Source organism: Salmo salar, chromosome ssa01 (genome assembly GCF_905237065.1).
Source record: "Salmo salar chromosome ssa01, Ssal_v3.1, whole genome shotgun sequence".
Classification (NCBI taxonomy): Eukaryota; Metazoa; Chordata; class Actinopteri; order Salmoniformes; family Salmonidae; genus Salmo; species Salmo salar.
Genome location: NC_059442.1, coordinates 169,652,940 through 169,680,233, shown reverse-complemented (window position 1 = coordinate 169,680,233; position 27,294 = coordinate 169,652,940). Strand labels below are relative to the sequence as shown.

General features: G+C 46.9%; 1 protein-coding gene across 2 annotated transcripts in view; it reads right to left on the bottom strand.

Moving 5' to 3' along the window:
- LOC106572283 (methyl-CpG-binding domain protein 2) overlaps positions 1–27,294 on the bottom strand; it is a 108,902-nt gene that overhangs the window by 63,879 nt on the left and 17,729 nt on the right. For both annotated transcript variants that reach the window (XM_045694079.1, XM_045694080.1), the window contains exon 2: positions 15,076–15,235. In XM_045694079.1, the coding sequence (XP_045550035.1) occupies positions 15,076–15,235 (160 nt within the window). The remainder of the gene's footprint in view (positions 1–15,075; positions 15,236–27,294) is intronic.

Genomic DNA, 27,294 nt, shown 5'->3' with positions numbered 1-27,294 from the left:
GTGTGTACAGGTCGATAGAGAGTGTGTACAGGTCTATAGAGAGTGTGTAGAGGTCGATAGAGAGTGTGTCGATAGAGAGTGTGTACAGGTCGATAGAGAGTGTGTCGATAGAGAGTGTGTACAGGTCTATAGAGAGTGTGTAGAGGTCGATAGAGAGTGTGTCGATAGAGAGTGTGTACAGGTCGATAGAGAGTGTGTCGATAGAGAGTGTGTACAGGTCTATAGAGAGTGTGTAGAGGTCGATAGAGAGTGTGTAGAGGTCGATAGAGAGTGTGTACAGGTCGATAGAGAGTGTGTACAGGTCAGTAGAGAGTGTGTACTGGTCTATAGAGAGTGTGTACAGGTCGATAGAGAGTGTGTACAGGTCGATAGAGAGTGTGTACAGGTCGATAGAGAGTGTGTACAGGTCTATAGAGAGTGTGTACAGGTCGATAGAGAGTGTGTACAGGTCGATAGAGAGTGTGTACAGGTCAGTAGAGAGTGTGTACAGGTCGATAGAGAGTGTGTACAGGTCAGTAGAGAGTGTGTACAGGTCGATAGAGAGTGTGTACAGGTCGATAGAGAGTGTGTACAGGTCGATAGAGAGTGTGTACAGGTCGATAGAGAGTGTGTACAGGTCGGTAGAGAGTGTGTACAGGTCGGTAGAGAGTGTGTACAGGTCGATAGAGAGTGTGTCGATAGAGAGTGTGTACAGGTCGGTAGAGAGTGTGTACAGGTCGATAGAGAGTGTGTACAGGTCGATACAGAGTGTGTACAGGTCGATAGAGAGTGTGTCTATAGAGAGTGTGTACAGGTCGATAGAGAGTGTGTACAGGTCTATAGAGAGTGTGTACAGGTGGATAGAGAGTGTGTACAGGTGGATAGAGAGTGTGTCGATAGAGAGTGTGTACAGGTCTATAGAGAGTGTGTACAGGTCGATAGAGAGTGTGTACAGGTCTATAGAGAGTGTGTACAGGTGGATAGAGAGTGTGTACAGGTGGATAGAGAGTGTGTACAGGTGGATAGAGAGTGTGTCGATAGAGAGTGTGTACAGGTCTATAGAGAGTGTGTACAGGTGGATAGAGAGTGTGTCGATAGAGAGTGTGTACAGGTCTATAGAGAGTGTGTCGATAGAGAGTGTGTACAGGTCTATAGAGAGTGTGTACAGGTCGATAGAGAGTGTGTACAGGTCGATAGAGAGTGTGTACAGGTCGATAGAGAGTGTGTACAGGTCGATAGAGAGTGTGTCGATAGAGAGTGTGTACAGGTCTATAGAGAGTGTGTACAGGTCGATAGAGAGTGTGTACAGGTCGATAGAGAGTGTGTACAGGTCGATAGAGAGTGTGTCGATAGAGAGTGTGTACAGGTCGATAGAGAGTGTGTACAGGTCGATAGAGAGTGTGTCGATAGAGAGTGTGTACAGGTCTATAGAGAGTGTGTGTCGATAGAGAGTGTGTACAGGTCGATAGAGAGTGTGTACAGGTCGATAGAGAGTGTGTCGATAGAGAGTGTGTACAGGTCTATAGAGAGTGTGTGTCGATAGAGAGTGTGTACAGGTCTATAGAGAGTGTGTGTCGATAGAGAGTGTGTACAGGTCTATAGAGAGTGTGTGTCGATAGAGAGTGTGTACAGGTCTATAGAGAGTGTGTACAGGTCTATAGAGAGTGTGTGTCGATAGAGAGTGTGTACAGGTCGATAGAGAGTGTGTACAGGTCTATAGAGAGTGTGTGTCGATAGAGAGTGTGTACAGGTCGATAGAGAGTGTGTGTCGATAGAGAGTGTGTACAGGTCGATAGAGAGTGTGTACAGGTCGATAGAGAGTGTGTCGATAGAGAGTGTGTACAGGTCTATAGAGAGTGTGTGTCGATAGAGAGTGTGTACAGGTCTATAGAGAGTGTGTGTCGATAGAGAGTGTGTACAGGTCTATAGAGAGTGTGTGTCGATAGAGAGTGTGTACAGGTCTATAGAGAGTGTGTACAGGTCTATAGAGAGTGTGTGTCGATAGAGAGTGTGTACAGGTCTATAGAGAGTGTGTACAGGTCTATAGAGAGTGTGTGTCGATAGAGAGTGTGTACAGGTCGATAGAAAGTCTCAGTTGGAACTGTTGCATTTTTTAAATGTTTTATTCTGAACTGGAATAAACTGATTGATCACATCACACAGATGTAGCCCAGAAAACAGTCCTAATGAAAGGTGTGTGGCTGGTTGAAGTTTTCAACGTGGGCTCAGTTTTTTTGGCCGTGTAACTCTGAGGTCATGCTCAGCATTGACACTGTTTCAGTAGTAGAGCACCTTGTCTTGCAATAAGTATGTGGTACCAAACTGGATCAGAACATCTACTGCTTTCTCAGTCAGGCAGGAGACCACTTCCTGTTCCTGTTGCAGATGAACAACCCAGAACTGTGTGAGAGTGTTTGTCAAAAAAAAAAACATATTGTTCAATCAGTTTATTCCAGTTAAAAATGACAATTATTACTTGTAACAGCAATGGTTCCAACCTAGACTTGTTTTCAACAATTTCTATAGTAAAATGTACAGTAGGCCTGATATTTATCTCTGTGAGCTGTGGCAGGTAGCCTGCATGTTAAGAAACACAGAGCGCCAGTGACCAGTGCTCGGTACAGAAGCTCTGCGACGCCAAACACAATTCACTTGAATCCCCTCAGAGTGCTCCTGCGTGACAAACTGCAAGAAAAGGTACGTTAGCTTGTTTGTTTGACTACCGTTAGCTAGACAGCGAGTTAACTACATAAGTTAGCTATAACCTAAAAACCTCTACTAACGTAATTTACATCTATAATATTACTGACACAATTGTAACGGCAATTAGCTAGCCAATATCCACAAGTATGTTGATGATAAGACACATTGGTTAACTAACGTTTGTAGTCATGAAAGTTAGCTAGCTAGTTAGTTTGGAACTGTATCAAGTGCAAGCAAGACAGATACATCTTCGAATTAAGATTTATTTTATTTTTTTGTCCAGATGAGTTTATTGAAATATTTCCAGCCACTGTGGCGAAAGAGAAAAGGGGAACAGGGACGAGAGTGGCAGGTAACGATAACGTAGCTAGCTAACGTGAAATCAGCCTGAATTCAATGAAAACTTTCTTTAGTTAGCTAACTCTTTAAAATGCTTAAGGTGTCATTTTTAATAACAAGTGCATGGCTTACTTTACTAGACAGAGAAGAGGCAGAATCCTGGGAGAGGGGTAGGGATGCATGAGGGAGAGGGGTAGGGATGCTGGCTAGCTAACAGGAGAGGAGAGAGCCAGGAGGGGAGATGGAAGGAGAGAGGAGAGCAGAGTGGAACAGAGAGGAGAGAGGAGAGCAGAGTGGAACAGAGAGGAGAGAGGAGAGCAGAGTGGAACAGAGAGGAGAGCAGAGTGGGACAGAGAGGGACAGAGAGGAGAGCAGAGTGGAACAGAGAGGAGAGCAGAGTGGAACAGAGAGGAGAGCAGAGTGGAACAGAGAGGAGAGCAGAGTGGAACAGAGAGGAGAGCAGAGTGGAACAGAGAGGAGAGAGAAGAGCAGAGTGGAACAGAGAGGAGAGCAGAGTGGAACAGAGAGGAGAGAGAAGAGCAGAGTGGAACAGAGAGGAGAGCAGATTGGAACAGAGAGGACAGAGAAGAGCAGAGTGGAACAGAGAGGAGAGCAGAGTGGGACAGAGAGGAGAGCAGAGTGGAACAGAGAGGAGAGCAGAGTGGAACAGAGAGGAGAGAGAAGAGCAGAGTGGAACAGAGAGGAGAGCAGAGTGGAACAGAGAGGAGAGCAGAGTGGAACAGAGAGGAGAGAGAAGAGCAGAGTGGAACAGAGAGGAGAGAGAAGAGCAGAGTGGAACAGAGAGGAGAGCAGAGTGGAACAGAGAGGAGAGCAGAGTGGAACAGAGAGGAGAGCAGAGTGGAACAGAGAGGAGAGAGAAGAGCAGAGTGGAACAGAGGAGAGAGCCAGGAGGGGAGATGGAAGGAGAAAAGGAGAGAGGAGAGCAGAGTGGAACAGAGAGGAGAGCAGAGTGGAACAGAGAGGAGAGCAGATTGGAACAGAGAGGACAGAGAAGTGCAGAGTGGAACAGAGAGGAGAGCTGAGTGGAACAGAGAGGAGAGCAGAGTGGAACAGAGAGGAGAGCTGAGTGGAACAGAGAGGAGAGCAGAGTGGAACAGAGAGGAGAGCAGAGTGGAACAGAGAGGAGAGAGAAGAGCAGAGTGGAACAGAGAGGAGAGCAGAGTGGAACAGAGAGGAGAGAGAAGAGCAGAGTGGAACAGAGAGGAGAGCAGAGTGGAACAGAGAGGAGGGAGGAATAAGGCCAAGTGTAAACCACCAGTAATCTATGTAAAGTGGCTTTATTTTGACAGACTGAAGCCCTGGCTGTATAATACACCACATAGTTAGTCACATTTCCTTTCATAAGGCTAAGGGCAAAAAATATTTGTGCATATTTAGTCTGTACTAGTCTACAGAATTAAGTGTTTATTTCTTAGCCAACTCCACCAGGACCTCGATGACCCAATGGGTCTGGGGCCATTCAACATCGAAGAAGAGGAGGAGGGGTTGAGGAGGAGAGGTAGAGAAGGAGGAAGAGGAGGAGGAGGAAGAGGAGGAAGAGGTAGAGGAGGAAGTGGAGGAGGTAGAGGAGGAAGAGGAGGAGGAGGAAGTGGAGGAGGTAGAGGAGGAGGAAGAGGAGGAGGTAGAGAAGGAAGAGGTAGAGGATAAGTTAGAGGAGGAGGTAGGGGAAGAAGAGGTAGAGGTAGAGGAGGTAGAAGGGGAGAAGGTTGAGGAGGAAGAGGAGTAGGAGTAGGAGAGGCCAGGTGGAGAAGACCAAGGCCAGGGAGCAGATCTGGGCTCGGTTAAAAGAGGAGGAAAACGTTTGTTTTCAAATGCTGTGATGAAACCAACGTTACATCACGTGTGTTGGATAAACTGAAACAAACGGCTATTAATCACTTATTTTCTGTTTTGTGCTGTTATTAGGTCATGGATCCATGTCTTGTTGGCCTCCAGTACAGTCTAGACCGGAGGTTACAACACCTGGAGATTCTGGGGGCCTCCAGTACAGTCTAGACCGGAGGTTACAACACCTGGAGATTCTGGGGGCCTTCAGTGTGTTGGGACAGTACAGCTAGTAGACACCACACTAAACCACAGTACAGCTAGTAGACACCACACTAAACCACAGTACAGCTAGTAGACACCACACTAAACCACAGTACAGCTAGTAGACACCACACTAAACCACAGTACAGCTAGTAGACACCACACTAAACCACAGTACAGCTAGTAGACACCACACTAAACCACAGTACAGCTAGTAGACACCACACTAAACCACAGTACAGCTAGTAGACACCACACTAAACCACAGTACAGCTAGTAGACACCACACTAAACCACAGTACAGCTAGTAGACACCACACTAAACCACAGTACAGCCAGCTAGTAGACACCACACTAAACCACAGTACAGCTAGTAGACACCACACTAAACCACAGTACAGCTAGTAGACACCACACTAAACCACAGTACAGCTAGTAGACACCACACTAAACCACAGTACAGCTAGTAGACACCACACTAAACCACAGTACAGCTAGTAGACACCACACTAAACCACAGTACAGCTAGTAGACACCACACTAAACCACAGTACAGCTAGTAGACACCACACTAAACCACAGTACAGCCAGCTAGTAGACACCACACTACACCACAGTACAGCTAGTAGACACCACACTAAACCACAGTACAGCTAGTAGACACCACACTAAACCACAGTACAGCTAGTAGACACCACACTAAACCACAGTACAGCCAGCTAGTAGACACCACACTAAACCACAGTACAGCTAGTAGACACCACACTAAACCACAGTACAGCTAGTAGACACCACACTAAACCACAGTACAGCTAGTAGACACCACACTAAACCACAGTACAGCTGGTAGACACCACACTAAACCACAGTACAGTTAGTAGACACCACACTAAACCACAGTACAGCTAGTAGACACCACACTAAACCACAGTACAGCTAGTAGACACCACACTAAACCACAGTACAGCTAGTAGACACCACACTAAACCACAGCCCAGCTAGTAGACACCACACTAAACCACAGCCCAGCTAGTAGACACCACACTAAACCACAGCCCAGCTAGTAGACACCACACTAAACCACAGTACAGCTAGTAGACACCACACTAAACCACAGTACAGCCAGCTAGTAGACACCACACTAAACCACAGTACAGCTAGTAGACACCACACTAAACCACAGTACAGCTAGTAGACACCACACTAAACCACAGTACAGCTAGTAGACACCACACTAAACCACAGTACAGCTAGTAGACACCACACTAAACCACAGTACAGCTAGTAGACACCACACTAAACCACAGTACAGCTAGTAGACACCACACTAAACCACAGTACAGCTAGTAGACACCACACTAAACCACAGTACAGCTAGTAGACACCACACTAAACCACAGTACAGCTAGTAGACACCACACTAAACCACAGTACAGCTAGTAGACACCACACTAAACCACAGTACAGCCAGCTAGTAGACACCACACTAAACCACAGTACAGCCAGCTAGTAGACACCACACTAAACCACAGCCCAGCTAGTAGACACCACACTAAACCACAGTACAGCTAGTAGACACCACACTAAACCACAGTACAGCTAGTAGACACCACACTAAACCACAGTACAGCTAGTAGACACCACACTAAACCACAGTACAGCTAGTAGACACCACACTAAACCACAGCCCAGCTAGTAGACACCACACTAAACCACAGTACAGCCAGCTAGTAGACACCACACTAAACCACAGCCCAGCTAGTAGACACCACACTAAACCACAGTACAGCTAGTAGACACCACACTAAACCACAGTACAGCTAGTAGACACCACACTAAACCACAGTACAGCTAGTAGACACCACACTAAACCACAGTACAGCTAGTAGACACCACACTAAACCACAGCACAGCTAGTAGACACCACACTAAACCACAGTACAGCTAGTAGACACCACACTAAACCACAGTACAGCTAGTAGACACCACACTAAACCACAGCCCAGCTAGTAGACACCACACTAAACCACAGTACAGCCAGTAGACACCACACTAAACCACAGTACAGCTAGTAGACACCACACTAAACCATAGCCCAGCTAGTAGACACCACACTAAACCACAGTACAGACAGCTAGTAGACACCACACTAAACCACAGTACAGCTAGTAGACACCACACTAAACCACAGTACAGCTAGTAGACACCACACTAAACCACAGTACAGCCAGCTAGTAGACACCACACTAAACCACAGTACAGCTAGTAGACACCACACTAAACCACAGTACAGCTAGTAGACACCACACTAAACCACAGTACAGCTAGTAGACACCACACTAAACCACAGTACAGCTAGTAGACACCACACTAAACCACAGTACAGCTAGTAGACACCACACTAAACCACAGTACAGCCAGCTAGTAGACACCACACTAAACCACAGTACAGCCAGCTAGTAGACACCACACTAAACCACAGCACAGCTAGTAGACACCACACTAAACCACAGTACAGCCAGCTAGTAGACACCACACTAAACCACAGTACAGCCAGCTAGTAGACACCACACTAAACCACAGTACAGCTAGTAGACACCACACTAAACCACAGTACAGCTAGTAGACACCACACTAAACCACAGTACAGCTAGTAGACACCACACTAAACCACAGTACAGCTAGTAGACACCACACTAAACCATAGTACAGCTAGTAGACACCACACTAAACCACAGTACAGCTAGTAGACACCACACTAAACCACAGTACAGCCAGCTAGTAGACACCACACTAAACCACAGTACAGCTAGTAGACACCACACTAAACCACAGTACAGCTAGTAGACACCACACTAAACCACAGTACAGCTAGTAGACACCACACTAAACCACAGTACAGCTAGTAGACACCACACTAAACCACAGTACAGCTAGTAGACACCACACTAAACCACAGTACAGCTAGTAGACACCACACTAAACCACAGTACAGCCAGCTAGTAGACACCACACTAAACCACAGTACAGCTAGTAGACACCACACTAAACCACATCCCAGCTAGTAGACACCACACTAAACCACAGTACAGCCAGTAGACACCACACTAAACCACAGTACAGCTAGTAGACACCACACTAAACCACAGTACAGCTAGTAGACACCACACTAAACCATAGCCCAGCTAGTAGACACCACACTAAACCACAGTACAGCCAGTAGACACCACACTAAACCACAGTACAGCTAGTAGACACCACACTAAACCACAGTACAGCTAGTAGACACCACACTAAACCACAGTACAGCTAGTAGACACCACACTAAACCACAGTACAGCTAGTAGACACCACACTAAACCACAGTACAGCCAGCTAGTAGACACCACACTAAACCACAGTACAGCTAGTAGACACCACACTAAACCACAGTACAGCCAGCTAGTAGACACCACACTAAACCACAGTACAGCTAGTAGACACCACACTAAACCACAGTACAGCTAGTAGACACCACACTAAACCACAGTACAGCCAGTAGACACCACACTAAACCACAGTACAGCTAGTAGACACCACACTAAACCACAGTACAGCTAGTAGACACCACACTAAACCACAGCCCAGCTAGTAGACACCACACTAAACCACAGTACAGCCAGTAGACACCACACTAAACCACAGTACAGCTAGTAGACACCACACTAAACCATAGCCCAGCTAGTAGACACCACACTAAACCACAGTACAGCCAGCTAGTAGACACCACACTAAACCACAGTACAGCTAGTAGACACCACACTAAACCACAGTACAGCCAGCTAGTAGACACCACACTAAACCACAGTACAGCTAGTAGACACCACACTAAACCACAGTACAGCTAGTAGACACCACACTAAACCACAGTACAGCTAGTAGACACCACACTAAACCACAGCCCAGCTAGTAGACACCACACTAAACCACAGTACAGCTAGTAGACACCACACTAAACCACAGTACAGCTAGTAGACACCACACTAAACCACAGTACAGCTAGTAGACACCACACTAAACCACAGTACAGCTAGTAGACACCACACTAAACCACAGGACAGCCAGCTAGTAGACACCACACTAAACCACAGTACAGCTAGTAGACACCACACTAAACCACAGTACAGCTAGTAGACACCACACTAAACCACAGTACAGCTAGTAGACACCACACTAAACCACAGTACAGCCAGCTAGTAGACACCACACTAAACCACAGTACAGCCAGCTAGTAGACACCACACTAAACCACAGTACAGCTAGTAGACACCACACTAAACCACAGTACAGCTAGTAGACACCACACTAAACCACAGCCCAGCTAGTAGACACCACACTAAACCACAGCCCAGCTAGTAGACATCACACTAAACCACAGTACAGCTAGTAGACACCACACTAAACCACAGTACAGCTAGTAGACACCACACTAAACCACAGTACAGCTAGTAGACACCACACTAAACCATAGTACAGCTAGTAGACACCACACTAAACCACAGTACAGCTAGTAGACACCACACTAAACCACAGTACAGCTAGTAGACACCACACTAAACCACAGTACAGCTAGTAGACACCACACTAAACCATAGTACAGCTAGTAGACACCACACTAAACCACAGTACAGCTAGTAGACACCACACTAAACCACAGTACAGCTAGTAGACACCACACTAAACCACAGTACAGCTAGTAGACACCACACTAAACCACAGCCCAGCTAGTAGACACCACACTAAACCACAGTACAGCTAGTAGACACCACACTAAACCACAGTACAGCTAGTAGACACCACACTAAACCACAGTACAGCCAGCTAGTAGACACCACACTAAACCACAGTACAGCCAGCTAGTAGACACCACACTAAACCACAGTACAGCTAGTAGACACCACACTAAACCAAAGTACAGCTAGTAGACACCACACTAAACCACAGCCCAGCTAGTAGACACCACACTAAACCACAGCCCAGCTAGTAGACATCACACTAAACCACAGTACAGCTAGTAGACACCACACTAAACCACAGTACAGCTAGTAGACACCACACTAAACCACAGTACAGCTAGTAGACACCACACTAAACCATAGTACAGCTAGTAGACACCACACTAAACCACAGTACAGCTAGTAGACACCACACTAAACCACAGTACAGCCAGCTAGTAGACACCACACTAAACCACAGTACAGCTAGTAGACACCACACTAAACCACATCCCAGCTAGTAGACACCACACTAAACCACAGTACAGCCAGTAGACACCACACTAAACCACAGTACAGCTAGTAGACACCACACTAAACCACAGTACAGCTAGTAGACACCACACTAAACCATAGCCCAGCTAGTAGACACCACACTAAACCACAGTACAGCCAGTAGACACCACACTAAACCACAGTACAGCTAGTAGACACCACACTAAACCACAGTACAGCTAGTAGACACCACACTAAACCACAGTACAGCTAGTAGACACCACACTAAACCACAGTACAGCTAGTAGACACCACACTAAACCACAGTACAGCTAGTAGACACCACACTAAACCACAGTACAGCCAGCTAGTAGACACCACACTAAACCACAGTACAGCTAGTAGACACCACACTAAACCACAGTACAGCCAGCTAGTAGACACCACACTAAACCACAGTACAGCTAGTAGACACCACACTAAACCACAGTACAGCCAGCTAGTAGACACCACACTAAACCACAGTACAGCTAGTAGACACCACACTAAACCATAGCCCAGCTAGTAGACACCACACTAAACCACAGTACAGCTAGTAGACACCACACTAAACCACAGTACAGCTAGTAGACACCACACTAAACCACAGTACAGCCAGTAGACACCACACTAAACCACAGTACAGCTAGTAGACAGCACACTAAACCACAGTACAGCTAGTAGACACAACACTAAACCACAGTACAGCTAGTAGACACCACAGTACAGCTAGTAGACACCACACTAAACCACAGTAGAGCTAGTAGACACAACACTAAACCACAGTACAGCTAGTAGACACCACAGTACAGCTAGTAGACACCACACTAAACCACAGTACAGCTAGTAGACACCACACTAAACCACAGTACAGCTAGTAGACACCACACGAAACCACAGTACAGCTAGTAGACACCACACTAAACCACAGTACAGCCAGTAGACACCACACTAAACCACAGTACAGCTAGTAGACACCACACTAAACCACAGTACAGCTAGTAGACACCACACTAAACCACAGCCCAGCTAGTAGACACCACACTAAACCACAGTACAGCCAGTAGACACCACACTAAACCACAGTACAGCTAGTAGACACCACACTAAACCACAGTACAGCCAGCTAGTAGACACCACACTAAACCACAGTACAGCTAGTAGACACCACACTAAACCACAGTACAGCCAGCTAGTAGACACCACACTAAACCATAGTACAGCCAGCTAGTAGACACCACACTAAACCACAGTACAGCTAGTAGACACCACACTAAACCACAGTACAGCTAGTAGACACCACACTAAACCACAGTACAGCCAGCTAGTAGACACCACACTAAACCACAGTACAGCTAGTAGACACCACACTAAACCACAGTACAGCCAGCTAGTAGACACCACACTAAACCACAGTACAGCTAGTAGACACCACACTAAACCACAGTACAGCTAGTAGACACCACACTAAACCACAGCCCAGCTAGTAGACACCACACTAAACCACAGTACAGCTAGTAGACACCACACTAAACCACAGTACAGCCAGCTAGTAGACACCACACTAAACCACAGTACAGCTAGTAGACACCACACTAAACCACAGTACAGCTAGTAGACACCACACTAAACCACAGCCCAGCTAGTAGACACCACACTAAACCACAGTACAGCTAGTAGACACCACACTAAACCACAGTACAGCCAGCTAGTAGACACCACACTAAACCACAGTACAGCTAGTAGACACCACACTAAACCACAGTACAGCTAGTAGACACCACACTAAACCACAGTACAGCTAGTAGACACCACACTAAACCACAGTACAGCTAGTAGACACCACACTAAACCACAGTACAGCTAGTAGACACCACACTAAACCACAGTACAGCTAGTAGACACCACACTAAACCACAGCCCAGCTAGTAGACACCACACTAAACCACAGCCCAGCTAGTAGACACCACACTAAACCACAGTACAGCTAGTAGACACCACACTAAACCACAGCCCAGCTAGTAGACACCACACTAAACCACAGTACAGCTAGTAGACACCACACTAAACCACAGTACAGCTAGTAGACACCACACTAAACCACAGTACAGCTAGTAGACACCACACTAAACCACAGTACAGCTAGTAGACACCACACTAAACCATAGTACAGCTAGTAGACACCACACTAAACCACAGTACAGCTAGTAGACACCACACTAAACCACAGTACAGCCAGCTAGTAGACACCACACTAAACCACAGTACAGCTAGTAGACACCACACTAAACCACATCCCAGCTAGTAGACACCACACTAAACCACAGTACAGCCAGTAGACACCACACTAAACCACAGTACAGCTAGTAGACACCACACTAAACCACAGTACAGCTAGTAGACACCACACTAAACCACAGCCCAGCTAGTAGACACCACACTAAACCACAGTACAGCCAGTAGACACCACACTAAACCACAGTACAGCTAGTAGACACCACACTAAACCACAGTACAGCTAGTAGACACCACACTAAACCACAGTACAGCTAGTAGACACCACACTAAACCACAGTACAGCCAGCTAGTAGACACCACACTAAACCACAGTACAGCTAGTAGACACCACACTAAACCACAGCCCAGCTAGTAGACACCACACTAAACCACAGTACAGCTAGTAGACACCACACTAAACCACAGTACAGCCAGCTAGTAGACACCACACTAAACCACAGTACAGCTAGTAGACACCACACTAAACCACAGCCCAGCTAGTAGACACCACACTAAACCACAGTACAGCTAGTAGACACCACACTAAACCACAGTACAGCCAGCTAGTAGACACCACACTAAACCACAGTACAGCTAGTAGACACCACACTAAACCACAGCCCAGCTAGTAGACACCACACTAAACCACAGTACAGCTAGTAGACACCACACTAAACCACAGTACAGCCAGCTAGTAGACACCACACTAAACCACAGTACAGCTAGTAGACACCACACTAAACCACAGTACAGCTAGTAGACACCACACTAAACCACAGTACAGCCAGCTAGTAGACACCACACTAAACCACAGTACAGCTAGTAGACACCACACTAAACCACAGCCCAGCTAGTAGACACCACACTAAACCACAGTACAGCTAGTAGACACCACACTAAACCACAGCACAGCTAGTAGACACCACACTAAACCACAGCAGCCAGCTAGTAGACACCACACTAAACCACAGTACAGCTAGTAGACACCACACTAAACCACAGTACAGCTAGTAGACACCACACTAAACCACAGTCACCAGCTAGTAGACACCACACTAAACCACAGTACAGCTAGTAGACACCACACTAAACCACAGTACAGCCAGCTAGTAGACACCACACTAAACCACAGTACAGCTAGTAGACACCACACTAAACCACAGTACAGCTAGTAGACACCACACTAAACCACAGCACAGCTAGTAGACACCACACTAAACCACAGTACAGCTAGTAGACACCACACTAAACCATAGCCCAGCTAGTAGACACCACACTAAACCACAGTACAGCCAGCTAGTAGACACCACACTAAACCACAGTACAGCCAGCTAGTAGACACCACACTAAACCACAGTACAGCTAGTAGACACCACACTAAACCACAGTACAGCTAGTAGACACCACACTAAACCACAGTACAGCTAGTAGACACCACACTAAACCACAGTACAGCTAGTAGACACCACACTAAACCACAGTACAGCTAGTAGACACCACACTAAACCACAGTACAGCTAGTAGACACCACACTAAACCACAGTACAGCGTAGTAGACACCACACTAAACCACAGTACAGCTAGTAGACACCACACTAAACCACAGTACAGCTAGTAGACACCACACTAAACCACAGTACAGCTAGTAGACACCACACTAAACCACAGTACAGCTAGTAGACACCACACTAAACCACAGTACAGCTAGTAGACACCACACTAAACCACAGTACAGCCAGCTAGTAGACACCACACTAAACCACAGTACAGCTAGTAGACACCACACTAAACCACAGTACAGCTAGTAGACACCACACTAAACCACAGTACAGCTAGTAGACACCACACTAAACCACAGTACAGCTAGTAGACACCACACTAAACCACAGTACAGCTAGTAGACACCACACTAAACCACAGTACAGCTAGTAGACACCACACTAAACCACAGTACAGCTAGTAGACACCACACTAAACCACAGTACAGCTAGTAGACAGGGCAGGTAAGAGGAGAGGACAGTCAGCTACTGTGCTACATGGAGTGGAAAAACCCACAGGCAATCATATCCCATTTCTCCTGAAGGGTACACTCATTGACCACTTCCCACAAATCTAAAAGCATTGGATTGGCAGAGGCATGGGCTAGAGAGGGCGTTCCCACTATATTACTTTTACCAGTCACTTCCTGTCCAAGGGAAATGAACAAGTGCACACTTTGGGAGAAAGGAGATAATTGAGAAGGAATGAGTGAGTGAAGAAAAAGATTGAATTACACAGACTAGACATGAAAACCACTGCTAGCAAAGGGCTGAGTGGTCTCAATAGGACTCCCAACTCAAATGTTCACTAAATGTTTCAAATAAAAAAATAGGAGGCCATTGGGAGAACGTAGAGAACGGCATTTGAAGGACCCTGACGTGTAGCCTAAGCTAACCTGTACCTTGTTGATGGTGAGATTCTCATTCCGTAGCCTCTGTTTGTTCTTCTGCATCTTGCCGGGCATCATCTTGCCCGTTCGGAAGTCGAAACATCCCAGGTCCACCGCGTTGCCGAGGTAACGGGACAGCTGGGGTTTGCTCCGGAATTTCTTCCCTTTGGGACTGAGGGTGGAGAGGAAAGACAAACAACAACAACAGGTCTGATAGGTGTCCTGTACCTAGTGTTGAGGTCCAAAAGCGTCAGTCGTTCAAGAGAGGAACGTTTTACAGAGACCAGGGAAATGTAGCTCATGTATTTCACAATGTGTACTATCTTATTATGTCATGGTAGTGGGGCTGTATTAATAGCAGCGCTGCCAGTCTCATTATGTCACGGTAGTGGGGCTGTATTAATAGCAGAGCTGCCAGTCTCATTATGTTATGGTAGTGGGGCTGTATTAATAGCAGCGCTGCCAGTCTCATTATGTTATGGTAGTGGGGCTGTATTAATAGCAGCGCTGCCAGTCTCATTATGTCATGGTAGTGGGGCTGTATTAATAGCAGCGCTGCCAGTCTCATTATGTCACGGTAGTGGGGCTGTATTAATAGCAGAGCTGCCAGTCTCATTATGTCACGGTAGTGGGGCTGTATTATTAGCAGAGCTGCCAGTCTCATTATGTCATGGTAGTGGGGCTGTATTAATAGCAGCGCTGCCAGTCTCATTATGTCATGGTAGTGGGGCTGTATTAATAGCAGCGCTGCCAGTCTCATTATGTCATGGTAGTGGGGCTGTATTAATAGCAGCGCTGCCAGTCTCATTATGTTATGGTAGTGGGGCTGTATTAATAGCAGAGCTGCCAGTCTCATTATGTTATGGTAGTGGGGCTGTATTAATAGCAGCGCTGCCAGTCTCATTATGTCACGGTAGTGGGGCTGTATTAATAGCAGAGCTGCCAGTCTCATTATGTTATGGTAGTGGGGCTGTATTAATAGCAGCGCTGCCAGTCTCATTATGTTATGGTAGTGGGGCTGTATTAATAGCAGCGCTGCCAGTCTCATTATGTTATGGTAGTGGGGCTGTATTAATAGCAGCGCTGCCAGTCTCATTATGTCACGGTAGTGGGGCTGTATTAATAGCAGAGCTGCCAGTCTCATTATGTCACGGTAGTGGGGCTGTATTAATAGCAGAGCTGCCAGTCTCATTATGTCATGGTAGTGGGGCTGTATTAATAGCAGCGCTGCCAGTCTCATTATGTCATGGTAGTGGGGCTGTATTAATAGCAGCGCTGCCAGTCTCATTATGTTACGGTAGTGGGGCTGTATTAATAGCAGCGCTGCCAGTCTCATTATGTTATGGTAGTGGGGCTGTATTAATAGCAGCGCTGCCAGTCTCATTATGTCATGGTAGTGGGGCTGTATTAATAGCAGAGCTGCCAGTCTCATTATGTCATGGTAGTGGGGCTGTATTAATAGCAGAGCTGTCAGTCTCATTATGTCATGGTAGTGGGGCTGTATTAATAGCAGAGCTGCCAGTCTCATTATGTCATGGTAGTGGGGCTGTATTAATAGCAGAGCTGCCAGTCTCATTATGTCATGGTAGTGGGGCTGTATTAATAGCAGAGCTGCCAGTCTCATTATGTCACGGTAGTGGGGCTGTATTAATAGCAGAGCTGCCAGTCTCATTAAGTCATGGTAGCGGGGTTGTCAACATAAGAAACATCTGCCAGTTGCCACATGTACTTGAGGCTAAATTAAATTCTTCCAAGAAACACTTTACTTGTTCTCAGGTTGGAGGAAACGTTTAAAAGGCGGCAGGGAGGATCAATGGCATCACAACCCAGAAACATAACTCTGGCCAAACCCATCGAGCAGACAGTTCCTCCAATCTCCTGGGTGGTGTGTTCATTAGGGCATACCATAGCAAAACAGAAAACAAGCCTTTCTTATTGAACCAGTTCAGATAGTGTGCCTTCTCGTTCCATTCCATTTCTGAGTATTTTGTGCCTACTGAACATGACCGACCCTGTTCTTGTCACCACCACAGACGCCTTCAGGCCGGAGAAAAATATCTCCGTGCACGTTAGACAGCAAGCATCCATGGCACTGAGTGGTTGAGATTAGATTTGCTTCCTGATTTCCTGCTTGTGGTCAACAGGGTGTATAGAGGAGCAAGAACTGTTGTTATAGAAACACATCAGCTGCATTACAGCATGGAGGAACTCAGGGGCAAGCTTCCTCCTCACACCAGACCAGGCTGGACCAGGGGCAAGCTTCCTCCTCACACCAGACCAGGCTGGACCAGGGGCAAGCTTCCCCTCACACCAGACCAGGCTGGACCAGGGGCAAGCTTCCTCCTCACACCAGACCAGGCTGGACCAGGGGCAAGCTTCCTCCTCACACCAGACCAGGCTGGACCAGGGGCAAGCTTCCTCCTCACACCAGACCAGGCTGGACCATGGGCTAGCTTCCTCCTCACACCAGACCAGGCTGGACCAGGGGCAAGCTTCCTCCTCACACCAGACCAGGCTGGACCAGGGGCAAGCTTCCACCTCACACCAGACCAGGCTGGACCAGGGGCTAGCTTCCTCCTCACACCAGACCAGAAAATAACATGGCTCTATACAGAGAGTAGAAAATAACATGGCTGTATACAGAGAGTACCAGTACTGAGTCTATGTGCAGGGTTACCAGGTAATTGAGGTATCTATGTACTGTACATATAGGTAGGGGTAAAGTGACTAGACAACAGGATAGATAATAGACAGTAACAGCAGTATACTGTAGGTAGGTGTAAAGGATAGATAATAGACAGTAACAGCAGTATACTGTAGGTAGGTGTAAAGGATGGATAATAGACAGTAACAGCAGTATACTGTAGGTAGGGGTAAAGGATAGATAATAGACAGTAACAGCAGTATACTGTAGGTAGGGGTAAAGGATAGATAATAGACAGTAACAGCAGTATACTGTAGGTAGGGGTAAAGGATAGATAATAGACAGTAACAGCAGTATACTGTAGGTAGGGGTAAAGGATAGATAATAGACAGTAACAGCAGTATACTGTAGGTAGGGGTAAATGATAGATAATAGACAGTAACAGCAGTATACTGTAGGTAGGGGTAAAGGATAGATAATAGACAGTAACAGCAGTATACTGTAGGTAGGGGTAAAGGATAGATAATAGACAGTAACAGCAGTATACTGTAGGTAGGGGTAAAGGATAGATAATAGACAGTAGCAGCAGTATACTGTAGGTAGGGGTAAAGGATAGATAATAGACAGTAACAGCAGTATACTGTAGGTAGGGGTCCAGCGTGTGTGCACATAGAGTCAGTGCAAGAAAGTTAGTTAAAAAAAAAGGGTGAATGCAGGTAGTCTGGGTAGTCATTTGATTAGCTATGTCTCATGGCTTGGGAGGGGGGGTAGAAGCTGTTCAGGGTCCTGATGGTTCCAGGTGCATCGGTACCGCTTGAGGTACCAGAGAGAGTCTACAGCTTGGGTGGCTGGGCCTTCCTCTGACACCGCCTGGTATAGAGGTCCTGGATAGCAGGAAGCTTGGCCCCAGTGATGTACTGGGCCGTACGTGCTGCCCTCTGTAGCGCCTTGCGGTTTGATGCCAAGCAGGATCTGAGGGCCTGTGCCAAATATTTCCAGCCTCCTGGAGGGAGGGGGGGGGCCCTCTTCACGACTGTGTTGGTGTGTTTGGACCACGATCGATCCTTTGTGGTGTGGACATAGAGGAACTCGAAACTCTCGACCTACTCCACTTTAGCCCTGTCGCTGTAAATGGGGACCCTGTTCGGCCCTCCTTTTCCTGTAGTCCACGGTCAGTACCTTTGTCTTGCTGACGTACAGGGAGAGGTTGTTGTCTTGGCACTCTAACCTTCTTCCTACTACTCAAGTCTCTATTCCTGGCTATGTTCATATTAGAAAAGAAATTGGCCAGCGTTTCTTGAGCAAAGATGATAGTGGAGAACAAAATGGAGAGTGTCTATATTACACTACAAAATGACTGGTGAACTGAGTCTGAGTGAAATGGGGTAGTGGAGTGGTAGGGGGCCTGGACGGATGGCCAGGGTGACTGGGACTTCTGGGGTTATTTTCCTACGGATAAGCTCAGTCAGTGCTGAGCGAGAGAGAATGGATGTGATCACATCCTTAACCCGGGCAGGTTGGCCTTCCCTGTGGCTCAGTTCGTAGAGCATGGTGTTTGTAACGCCAGCATGGTGAGTGCAACGCCAGGGTTGTGGGTTCGATTCCCACGGTGGACCAGTACAAAAAAAAAAAATGCATGTAATGAAATGTATGCACTCACTACTGTAAGTCGCTCTGGATAAGAGCGTCTGCTAAATGACTAAAATGGAAGAAAATAGCATTTTCCTCTTCAGACCAAGGACTACAATAGAGTCCTTTTAAAACAGCTGGCTCACACAGTAGACAAACACACAGATGGTCACTGTGAACTCAGAACCAGCAACAACAGAAAAGGCAGGAAACAAGAGCCTCTGACTAGAATATCGGCTGACATTTTCTATTTTGTCTGACGATTCTACAGAGGGCTGCTTTCAACCGTTCGTCATCTAAGGTGTGTCCAAAGCATAAAACCGGGACGTTGTGTGACTCAGACCCTTAACTTAACCGAAAAGACCGTTGAAAACAATCCGAGAGGTTCTCTGACCACCACTGCCGCCTCCGTTTAGCTCGGTCTCCATCTTGGCCTAACTCATCTCATATGCAGACGGGCGAGCGCCTAGCTCTGTGACTCATCGCTATGCACATCGATCTGTGACCGGCGACCGGAAGGAACACAGATGAGTGTGTGACCTTGAAGAGTCTCAGGAGCGAGTGGGCAGGTGACTAGGAGCTAGGCCGTTACATGACTCAGCGACGAGTCAAAGCCGAACCAGAGAAAAACAGAACCCAGCTCACTGACTGACTGGCTCTACCACCACACGGATCACTGGTGAGAGGGATTGGAATTCCACAGTGGTTAGCTGTTCTTCATGCAGAGAGAACTACAGAAACTAACAGTGAAGTCATGCTGAATCATACAAAGAAGGCTTACGAAGCAAGATATCAAACTCTTGTCAACTTTCTGCTGAAATGTCAGCTATCGTTCTAAACATTGTAGGCTATATTTCCCCCATAGTTAGCTTAGCTATCATGCTAATTTGCATGTGCAGCAGTAAAAAGTTACACAGTAAAGTGGTTGTGAAAAATAAGAGGAAGAAAGGAGTAGAGAATCATGGTAGGTGGAGTGAGAGAGTAGCGGTGTCTTATAGGCTAGTCTCCGTAATTCCCCCTGGCTTCCCCCTGGCTTATATCTTGATGTAGACATCAGCTCAAGCAAAACAGAGTGGAGAGAGAGAGAGCTTTTCATGAAGTTTCCCATGTGTCCGTCTGCCTGTCTGTCTGGCGATGGCTGTGTATGTGGTTGTGAGAGCAGCGGGTGGCAGTGAAGGGCAGAGGCCACTTTCTCATGGTATGCTCCTCCCCCTCGACAGACAGACAGACAGACAGACAGACAGACAGACAGACAGACAGACAGACAGACAGACAGACAGACAGACAGACAGACAGACAGACAGACAGACAGACAGACAGACAGACAGTCAGACAGACAGACAGACAGACTTGGCGTTGGGCATGAAGATACACGTAATAATGAATTATTCTCTTCCCCACGCTGTGACGCAGCAGACTCTGAACGCTGCTCTCTCAGACACGCAGATGTTGGTGACGACCCTGATAGAAACAGGTTATACCTGGAACTATTAGACAGGACTTTATAATGAATGTGAAATAAGACAGAGAGAGATCTGATTCATCACCATAATGCTACAAAATGTAGCTTTTCGTACTCCATTCATGAACACAGGCAGAAATGCTCGCTAACGCAAGTTAGAAGAACTCCACACAGCCTGGAGGCTACATTTCATTACAACTGGAATTCAGGGACATCAAACCAGATGATATTTTATAGGCCCTCGTTTGCTACAGACAGACAGACAGACAGACAGACAGACAGACAGACAGACAGACAGACAGACAGACAGACAGACAGACAGACAGACAGACAGACAGACAGACAGACAGACAGACAGACAGACAGTTCTACACTTGGACAGACAGGCAGGCGGGCAGGCAGACAGACAGACAGTTAGACACGCAGACAGACAGACAGACAGACAGACAGACAGACAGACAGACAGACAGACAGACAGACAGACAGACAGACAGACAGTTCTACACTTGGACAGACAGGCAGGCGGGCAGGCAGACAGACAGACAGACAGTTAGACACGCAGACAGACAGACAGACAGACAGACAGACAGACAGACAGACAGACAGACAGACAGACAGACAGACAGACAGACAGACAGACAGACAGACAGACAGACAGACAGAGAATGATCATTACGGTGTAAATTGGTCTATTAATTCCACTGAAGTGATCGCATTTCCGACTAGCCTTCCCCTTGTCCACGGCTTCCCTTCCTACCAATCACCTGCTTCTTCCACACTCCTTGGATCTGGTTAACAGATCCCCGTTTTAATGTCAGATGCACAAATACAGTGAAATGCCTTTCTTGAAAACTCAAAAAACCCAACAACGCAATATCAAATCAATTTATATAACCCTTCTTACATCAGCTGATATCTCAAAGTGCTGTACAGAATAACAATGTATTACTAGAAAAATGAACATGAAATAAGAGTAAGAAAGTAAGCATACTATATTCAGGAAACATTTAAAAAGTGCCGATCCAATACCACGTAGATATGTATAGGAGGAAGGGGACAGGGATACTGGAGTGATGGAGGTAGAAGGAGACAGGGATACTGGAGTGATGGAGGTAGAAGGGGACAGGGATACTGGAGTGATGGAGGTAGATATGTATAGGAGGAAGGGGACAGGGATACTGGAGTGATGGAGGTAGAAGGAGACAGGGATACTGGAGTGATGGAGGTAGAAGGAGACAGGGATACTGGAGTGATGGAGGTAGATATGTATAGGGGGAAGGGGACAGGGATACTGGAGTGATGGAGGTAGATATGTATAGGGGACAGGGATACTGGAGTGATGGAGGTAGATATTATAGGGGACAGGGATACTGGAGTGATGGAGGTAGATATGTATAGGGGACAGGGATACTGGAGTGATGGAGGTAGATATGTATAGGGGACAGGGATACTGGAGTGATGGAGGTAGATATGTATAGGGGACAGGGATACTGGAGTGATGGAGGTAGATATGTATAGGGGACAGGGATACTGGAGTGATGGAGGTAGATATGTATAGGGGACAGGGATACTGGAGTGATGGAGGTAGATATGTATAGGGGACAGGGATACTGGAGTGATGGAGGTAGATATGTATAGGAGGAAGGAGACAGGGATACTGGAGTGATGGAGGTAGATATGTATAGGGGACAGGGATACTGGAGTGATGGAGGTAGATATGTATAGGGGACAGGGATACTGTAGTGATGGAGGTAGATATGTATAGGGGACAGGGATACTGGAGTGATGGAGGTAGATATGTATAGGGGACAGGGATACTGGAGTGATGGAGGTAGATATGTATAGGGGACAGGGATACTGGAGTGATGGAGGTAGATATGTATAGGGGACAGGGATACTGGAGTGATGGAGATAGATATGTATAGGGGACAGGGATACTGGAGTGATGGAGGTAGATATGTATAGGGGACAGGGATACTGGAGTGATGGAGGTAGATATGTATAGGGGACAGGGATACTGGAGTGATGGAGGTAGATATGTATAGGGGGAAGGGGACAGGGATACTGGAGTGATGGAGGTAGATATGTATAGGAGGAAGGAGACAGGGATACTGGAGTGATGGAGGTAGATATGTATAGGGGGAAGGGGACAGGGATACTGGAGTGATGGAGGTAGATATGTATAGGGGGAAGGGGACAGGGATACTGGAGTGATGGAGGTAGATATGTATAGGGGACAGGGATACTGGAGTGATGGAGGTAGATATTATAGGGGGAAGGGGACAGGGATACTGGAGTGATGGAGGTAGATATGTATAGGGGACAGGGATACTGGAGTGATGGAGGTAGATATGTATAGGGGACAGGGATACTGGAGTGATGGAGGTAGATATGTATAGGGGACAGGGATACTGGAGTGATGGAGGTAGATATGTATAGGGGACAGGGATACTGGAGTGATGGAGGTAGATATGTATAGGGGACAGGGATACTGGAGTGATGGAGGTAGATATGTATAGGGGACAGGGATACTGGAGTGATGGAGGTAGATATGTATAGGAGGAAGGAGACAGGGATACTGGAGTGATGGAGGTAGATATGTATAGGGGACAGGGATACTGGAGTGATGGAGGTAGATATGTATAGGGGACAGGGATACTGTAGTGATGGAGGTAGATATGTATAGGGGACAGGGATACTGGAGTGATGGAGGTAGATATGTATAGGGGACAGGGATACTGGAGTGATGGAGGTAGATATGTATAGGGGACAGGGATACTGGAGTGATGGAGGTAGATATGTATAGGGGACAGGGATACTGGAGTGATGGAGATAGATATGTATAGGGGACAGGGATACTGGAGTGATGGAGGTAGATATGTATAGGGGACAGGGATACTGGAGTGATGGAGGTAGATATGTATAGGGGACAGGGATACTGGAGTGATGGAGGTAGATATGTATAGGGGGAAGGGGACAGGGATACTGGAGTGATGGAGGTAGATATGTATAGGAGGAAGGAGACAGGGATACTGGAGTGATGGAGGTAGATATGTATAGGGGGAAGGGGACAGGGATACCGGAGAGATGGAGGTAGATATGTGTAGGGGGAAGGGGACAGGGATACTGGAATGATGGAGGTAGATATGTATAGGGGACAGGGATACTGGAGTGATGGAGGTAGATATGTATAGGGGACAGGGATACTGGAGTGATGGAGGTAGATATGTATAGGGGACAGGGATACTGGAGTGATGGAGGTAGATATGTATAGGGGACAGGGATACTGGAGTGATGGAGGTAGATATGTATAGGGGAAGGGGACAGGGATACTGGAGTGATGGAGGTAGATATGTATAGGAGACAGGGATACTGGAGTGATGGAGGTAGATATGTATAGGGGACAGGGATACTGGAGTGATGGAGGTAGATATGTATAGGGGACAGGGATACTGGAGTGATGGAGGTAGATATGTATAGGGGACAGGGATACTGGAGTGATGGAGGTAGATATGTATAGGGGGAAGGGGACAGGGATACTGGAGTGACGGAGGTAGATATGTATAGGGGAAGGGGACAGGGATACTGGAGTGATGGAGGTAGATATGTATAGGGGAAGGGGACAGGGATACTGGAGTGATGGAGGTAGATATGTATAGGGGGAAGGAGACAGGGATACTGGAGTGATGGAGGTAGATATGTATAGGAGACAGGGATACTGGAGTGATGGAGGTAGATATGTATAGGGGGAAGGGGACAGGGATACTGGAGTGATGGAGGTAGATATGTATAGGGGGAAGGAGACAGGGATACTGGAGTGATGGAGGTAGATATGTATAGGGGGAAGGAGACAGGGATACTGGAGTGATGGAGGTAGATATGTATAGGGGACAGGGATACTGTAGTGATGGCTATTTTGTTATCTATTTATCAGTCGTATTGCTTGGGGATAGAAGCTGTTCAGGAGCCTGTTGGTGTCAGACTTGATGCACCGGTACATCATGCCGTATGGCAGCAGAGAAAATGGTCTATGGCTATAGACCATAGAGTGACCATATGGGTGGTTGGGGTCTTTGATGACTTTCGTAGGTGCCATTTATAACACAGACATAGCCTAGTTAGAACAGACAGACAGACAGACAGACAGACAGACAGACAGACAGACAGACAGACAGACAGACAGACAGACAGACAGACAGACAGACAGACAGACAGACAGACAGACAGACAGACAGACAGACATAGCCTAGCTAGAACAGACAGACAGACAGACAGACAGACAGACAGACAGACAGACAGACATAGCCTAGCTAGAACAGACAGACAGACAGACAGACAGACAGACAGACAGACAGACAGACAGACAGACAGACAGACAGACAGACAGACAGACAGACATAGCCTAGCTAGAACAGACAGACAGACAGACAGACAGACAGACAGACAGACAGACAGACAGACAGACAGACAGACAGACAGACAGACAGACAGACAGACATAGCCTAGCTAGAACAGACAGACAGACAGACAGACAGACAGACAGACAGACAGACAGACAGACAGACAGACAGACAGACAGACAGACAGACAGACAGACAGACAGACAGACAGACAGACAGACAGACAGACAGACAGACAGACAGACAGACAGACAGACAGACAGACAGACAGACAGACAGACAGACAGACAGACAGACAGACAGACAGACAGACAGACAGACCGACCGACAGACAGACAGACAGACATAGCCTAGCTAGAACAGACAGACAGACAGACAGACAGACAGACAGACAGACAGACAGACAGAGCCTAGCTAGAACAGACAGACAGACAGACAGACAGACAGACAGACAGACAGACAGACAGACAGACAGACAGACAGACAGACAGACAGACATAGCCTAGCTAGAACAGACAGACAGACAGACAGACAGACAGACAGACAGACAGACAGACAGACAGACAGACAGACAGACAGACAGACAGACAGACAGACAGACAGACATAGCCTAGCTAGAACAGACAGACAGACAGACAGACAGACAGACAGACAGACAGACAGACAGACAGACAGACAGACAGACAGACAGACAGACAGACAGACAGACAGACAGACAGACAGACAGACAGACAGACAGACAGACAGACAGGACATAGCCTAGCTAGAACAACAGACAGTGACATGTAGGTCAGTAGCTTAGCGCTGAGGAGAGCGTGTGGGTGCACTGTGGCTCTAAGCTGCATACAGTACAGCCTGTACAGCACGCTGAGGTGAGTGAACAACACTGAACCCAGCCAGCGCTCGCTAAGGCAGTTAACCCTTCACTTCAGGTCACCACACCACACAGCTGCTTTTCACAATGGCACACAGAGCTGTTTCTTCTACGTGGCCGTGGTGACGCTCTCTGCTGCTTCCCCCTCCGCTCTTCCGCTCTTCCGCTTGAGCTGGCTGGCTGGCTGGCTGACTGGCTGGTTGGCTGGCTGGCTGACTGGCTGGCTGGCTGGCTGGCTGGCTGGCTGGCTGGCTGGCTGACTGGCTGGCTGGCTGGCTGGCTGGCTGGCTGGCTGACTGGCTGGCTGGCTGGCTGGCTGGCTGACTGGCTGGCTGGCTGGCTGACTGACTGAGGAATGGACTTGTTGTCTGCCTTCTGTGGACAGATTTAGTCCTCTAGATAGGTGTTTAATAATTGTAATACATTGGCCTGAGGGTTGGCCAATATTCCGATGACTAACAGGCGTGACAAGACGTTGGTTTAGCCTATTTGACCTTGACTGGCGCCGCGCAGTAAAGAGTACACCAGTAAATAGCCTATTCCTATTTGCTATAGCCTATTTCAATATATATATATATATATATATATATACAGAACACAAGAGAGGAATGTAGGCTAGACAGAGCAGAGAATTCCACCAAAGCAGCGCAAAATGTCTAGTTAAAGTGAGAGCAGGAGATAGAAAATATTATTTTCTATCAGATGCATGGGCCTTACAGCCTAAACCTATTCAATTTAAAATATATATATATATATTTATAAACAGACACTCCTTAACTATCTTGTGTCCAGCTGAATTCCCTTCTCTCTCTCTCTCCAGTCCATCGGTTTGAACATGACTTTAGAATAGGCTTTATTATGCACGTACGGCTTTCTCCCCATCAAGTTCCAAGTTGAGTTCCATCTCAAAAAGAAGTTTAAAGATTTTTTTTTTTTTTTTTTAAACACACAAGTTAGCCAGGGGACTAACGAGAGAAACAACAATATCAATAGCCTATAGAGAAATCTAAATGACAAGTTTAATCAATTAAAACTTATTAAGAAAGATATGATCCACGACTTTTCCACGCGAGGTTGAAAACCAAACGGCCAATAACCCATCATCCTACCAGGCCCATCATCAAAGCTTTTTAAGACCAGATTCAAAGTTATCAACAGTAGCTTATTCCTCAAATAAGACCTGAGGTGACCTAAACGTTGTAACGACGTAATACAAACTCGT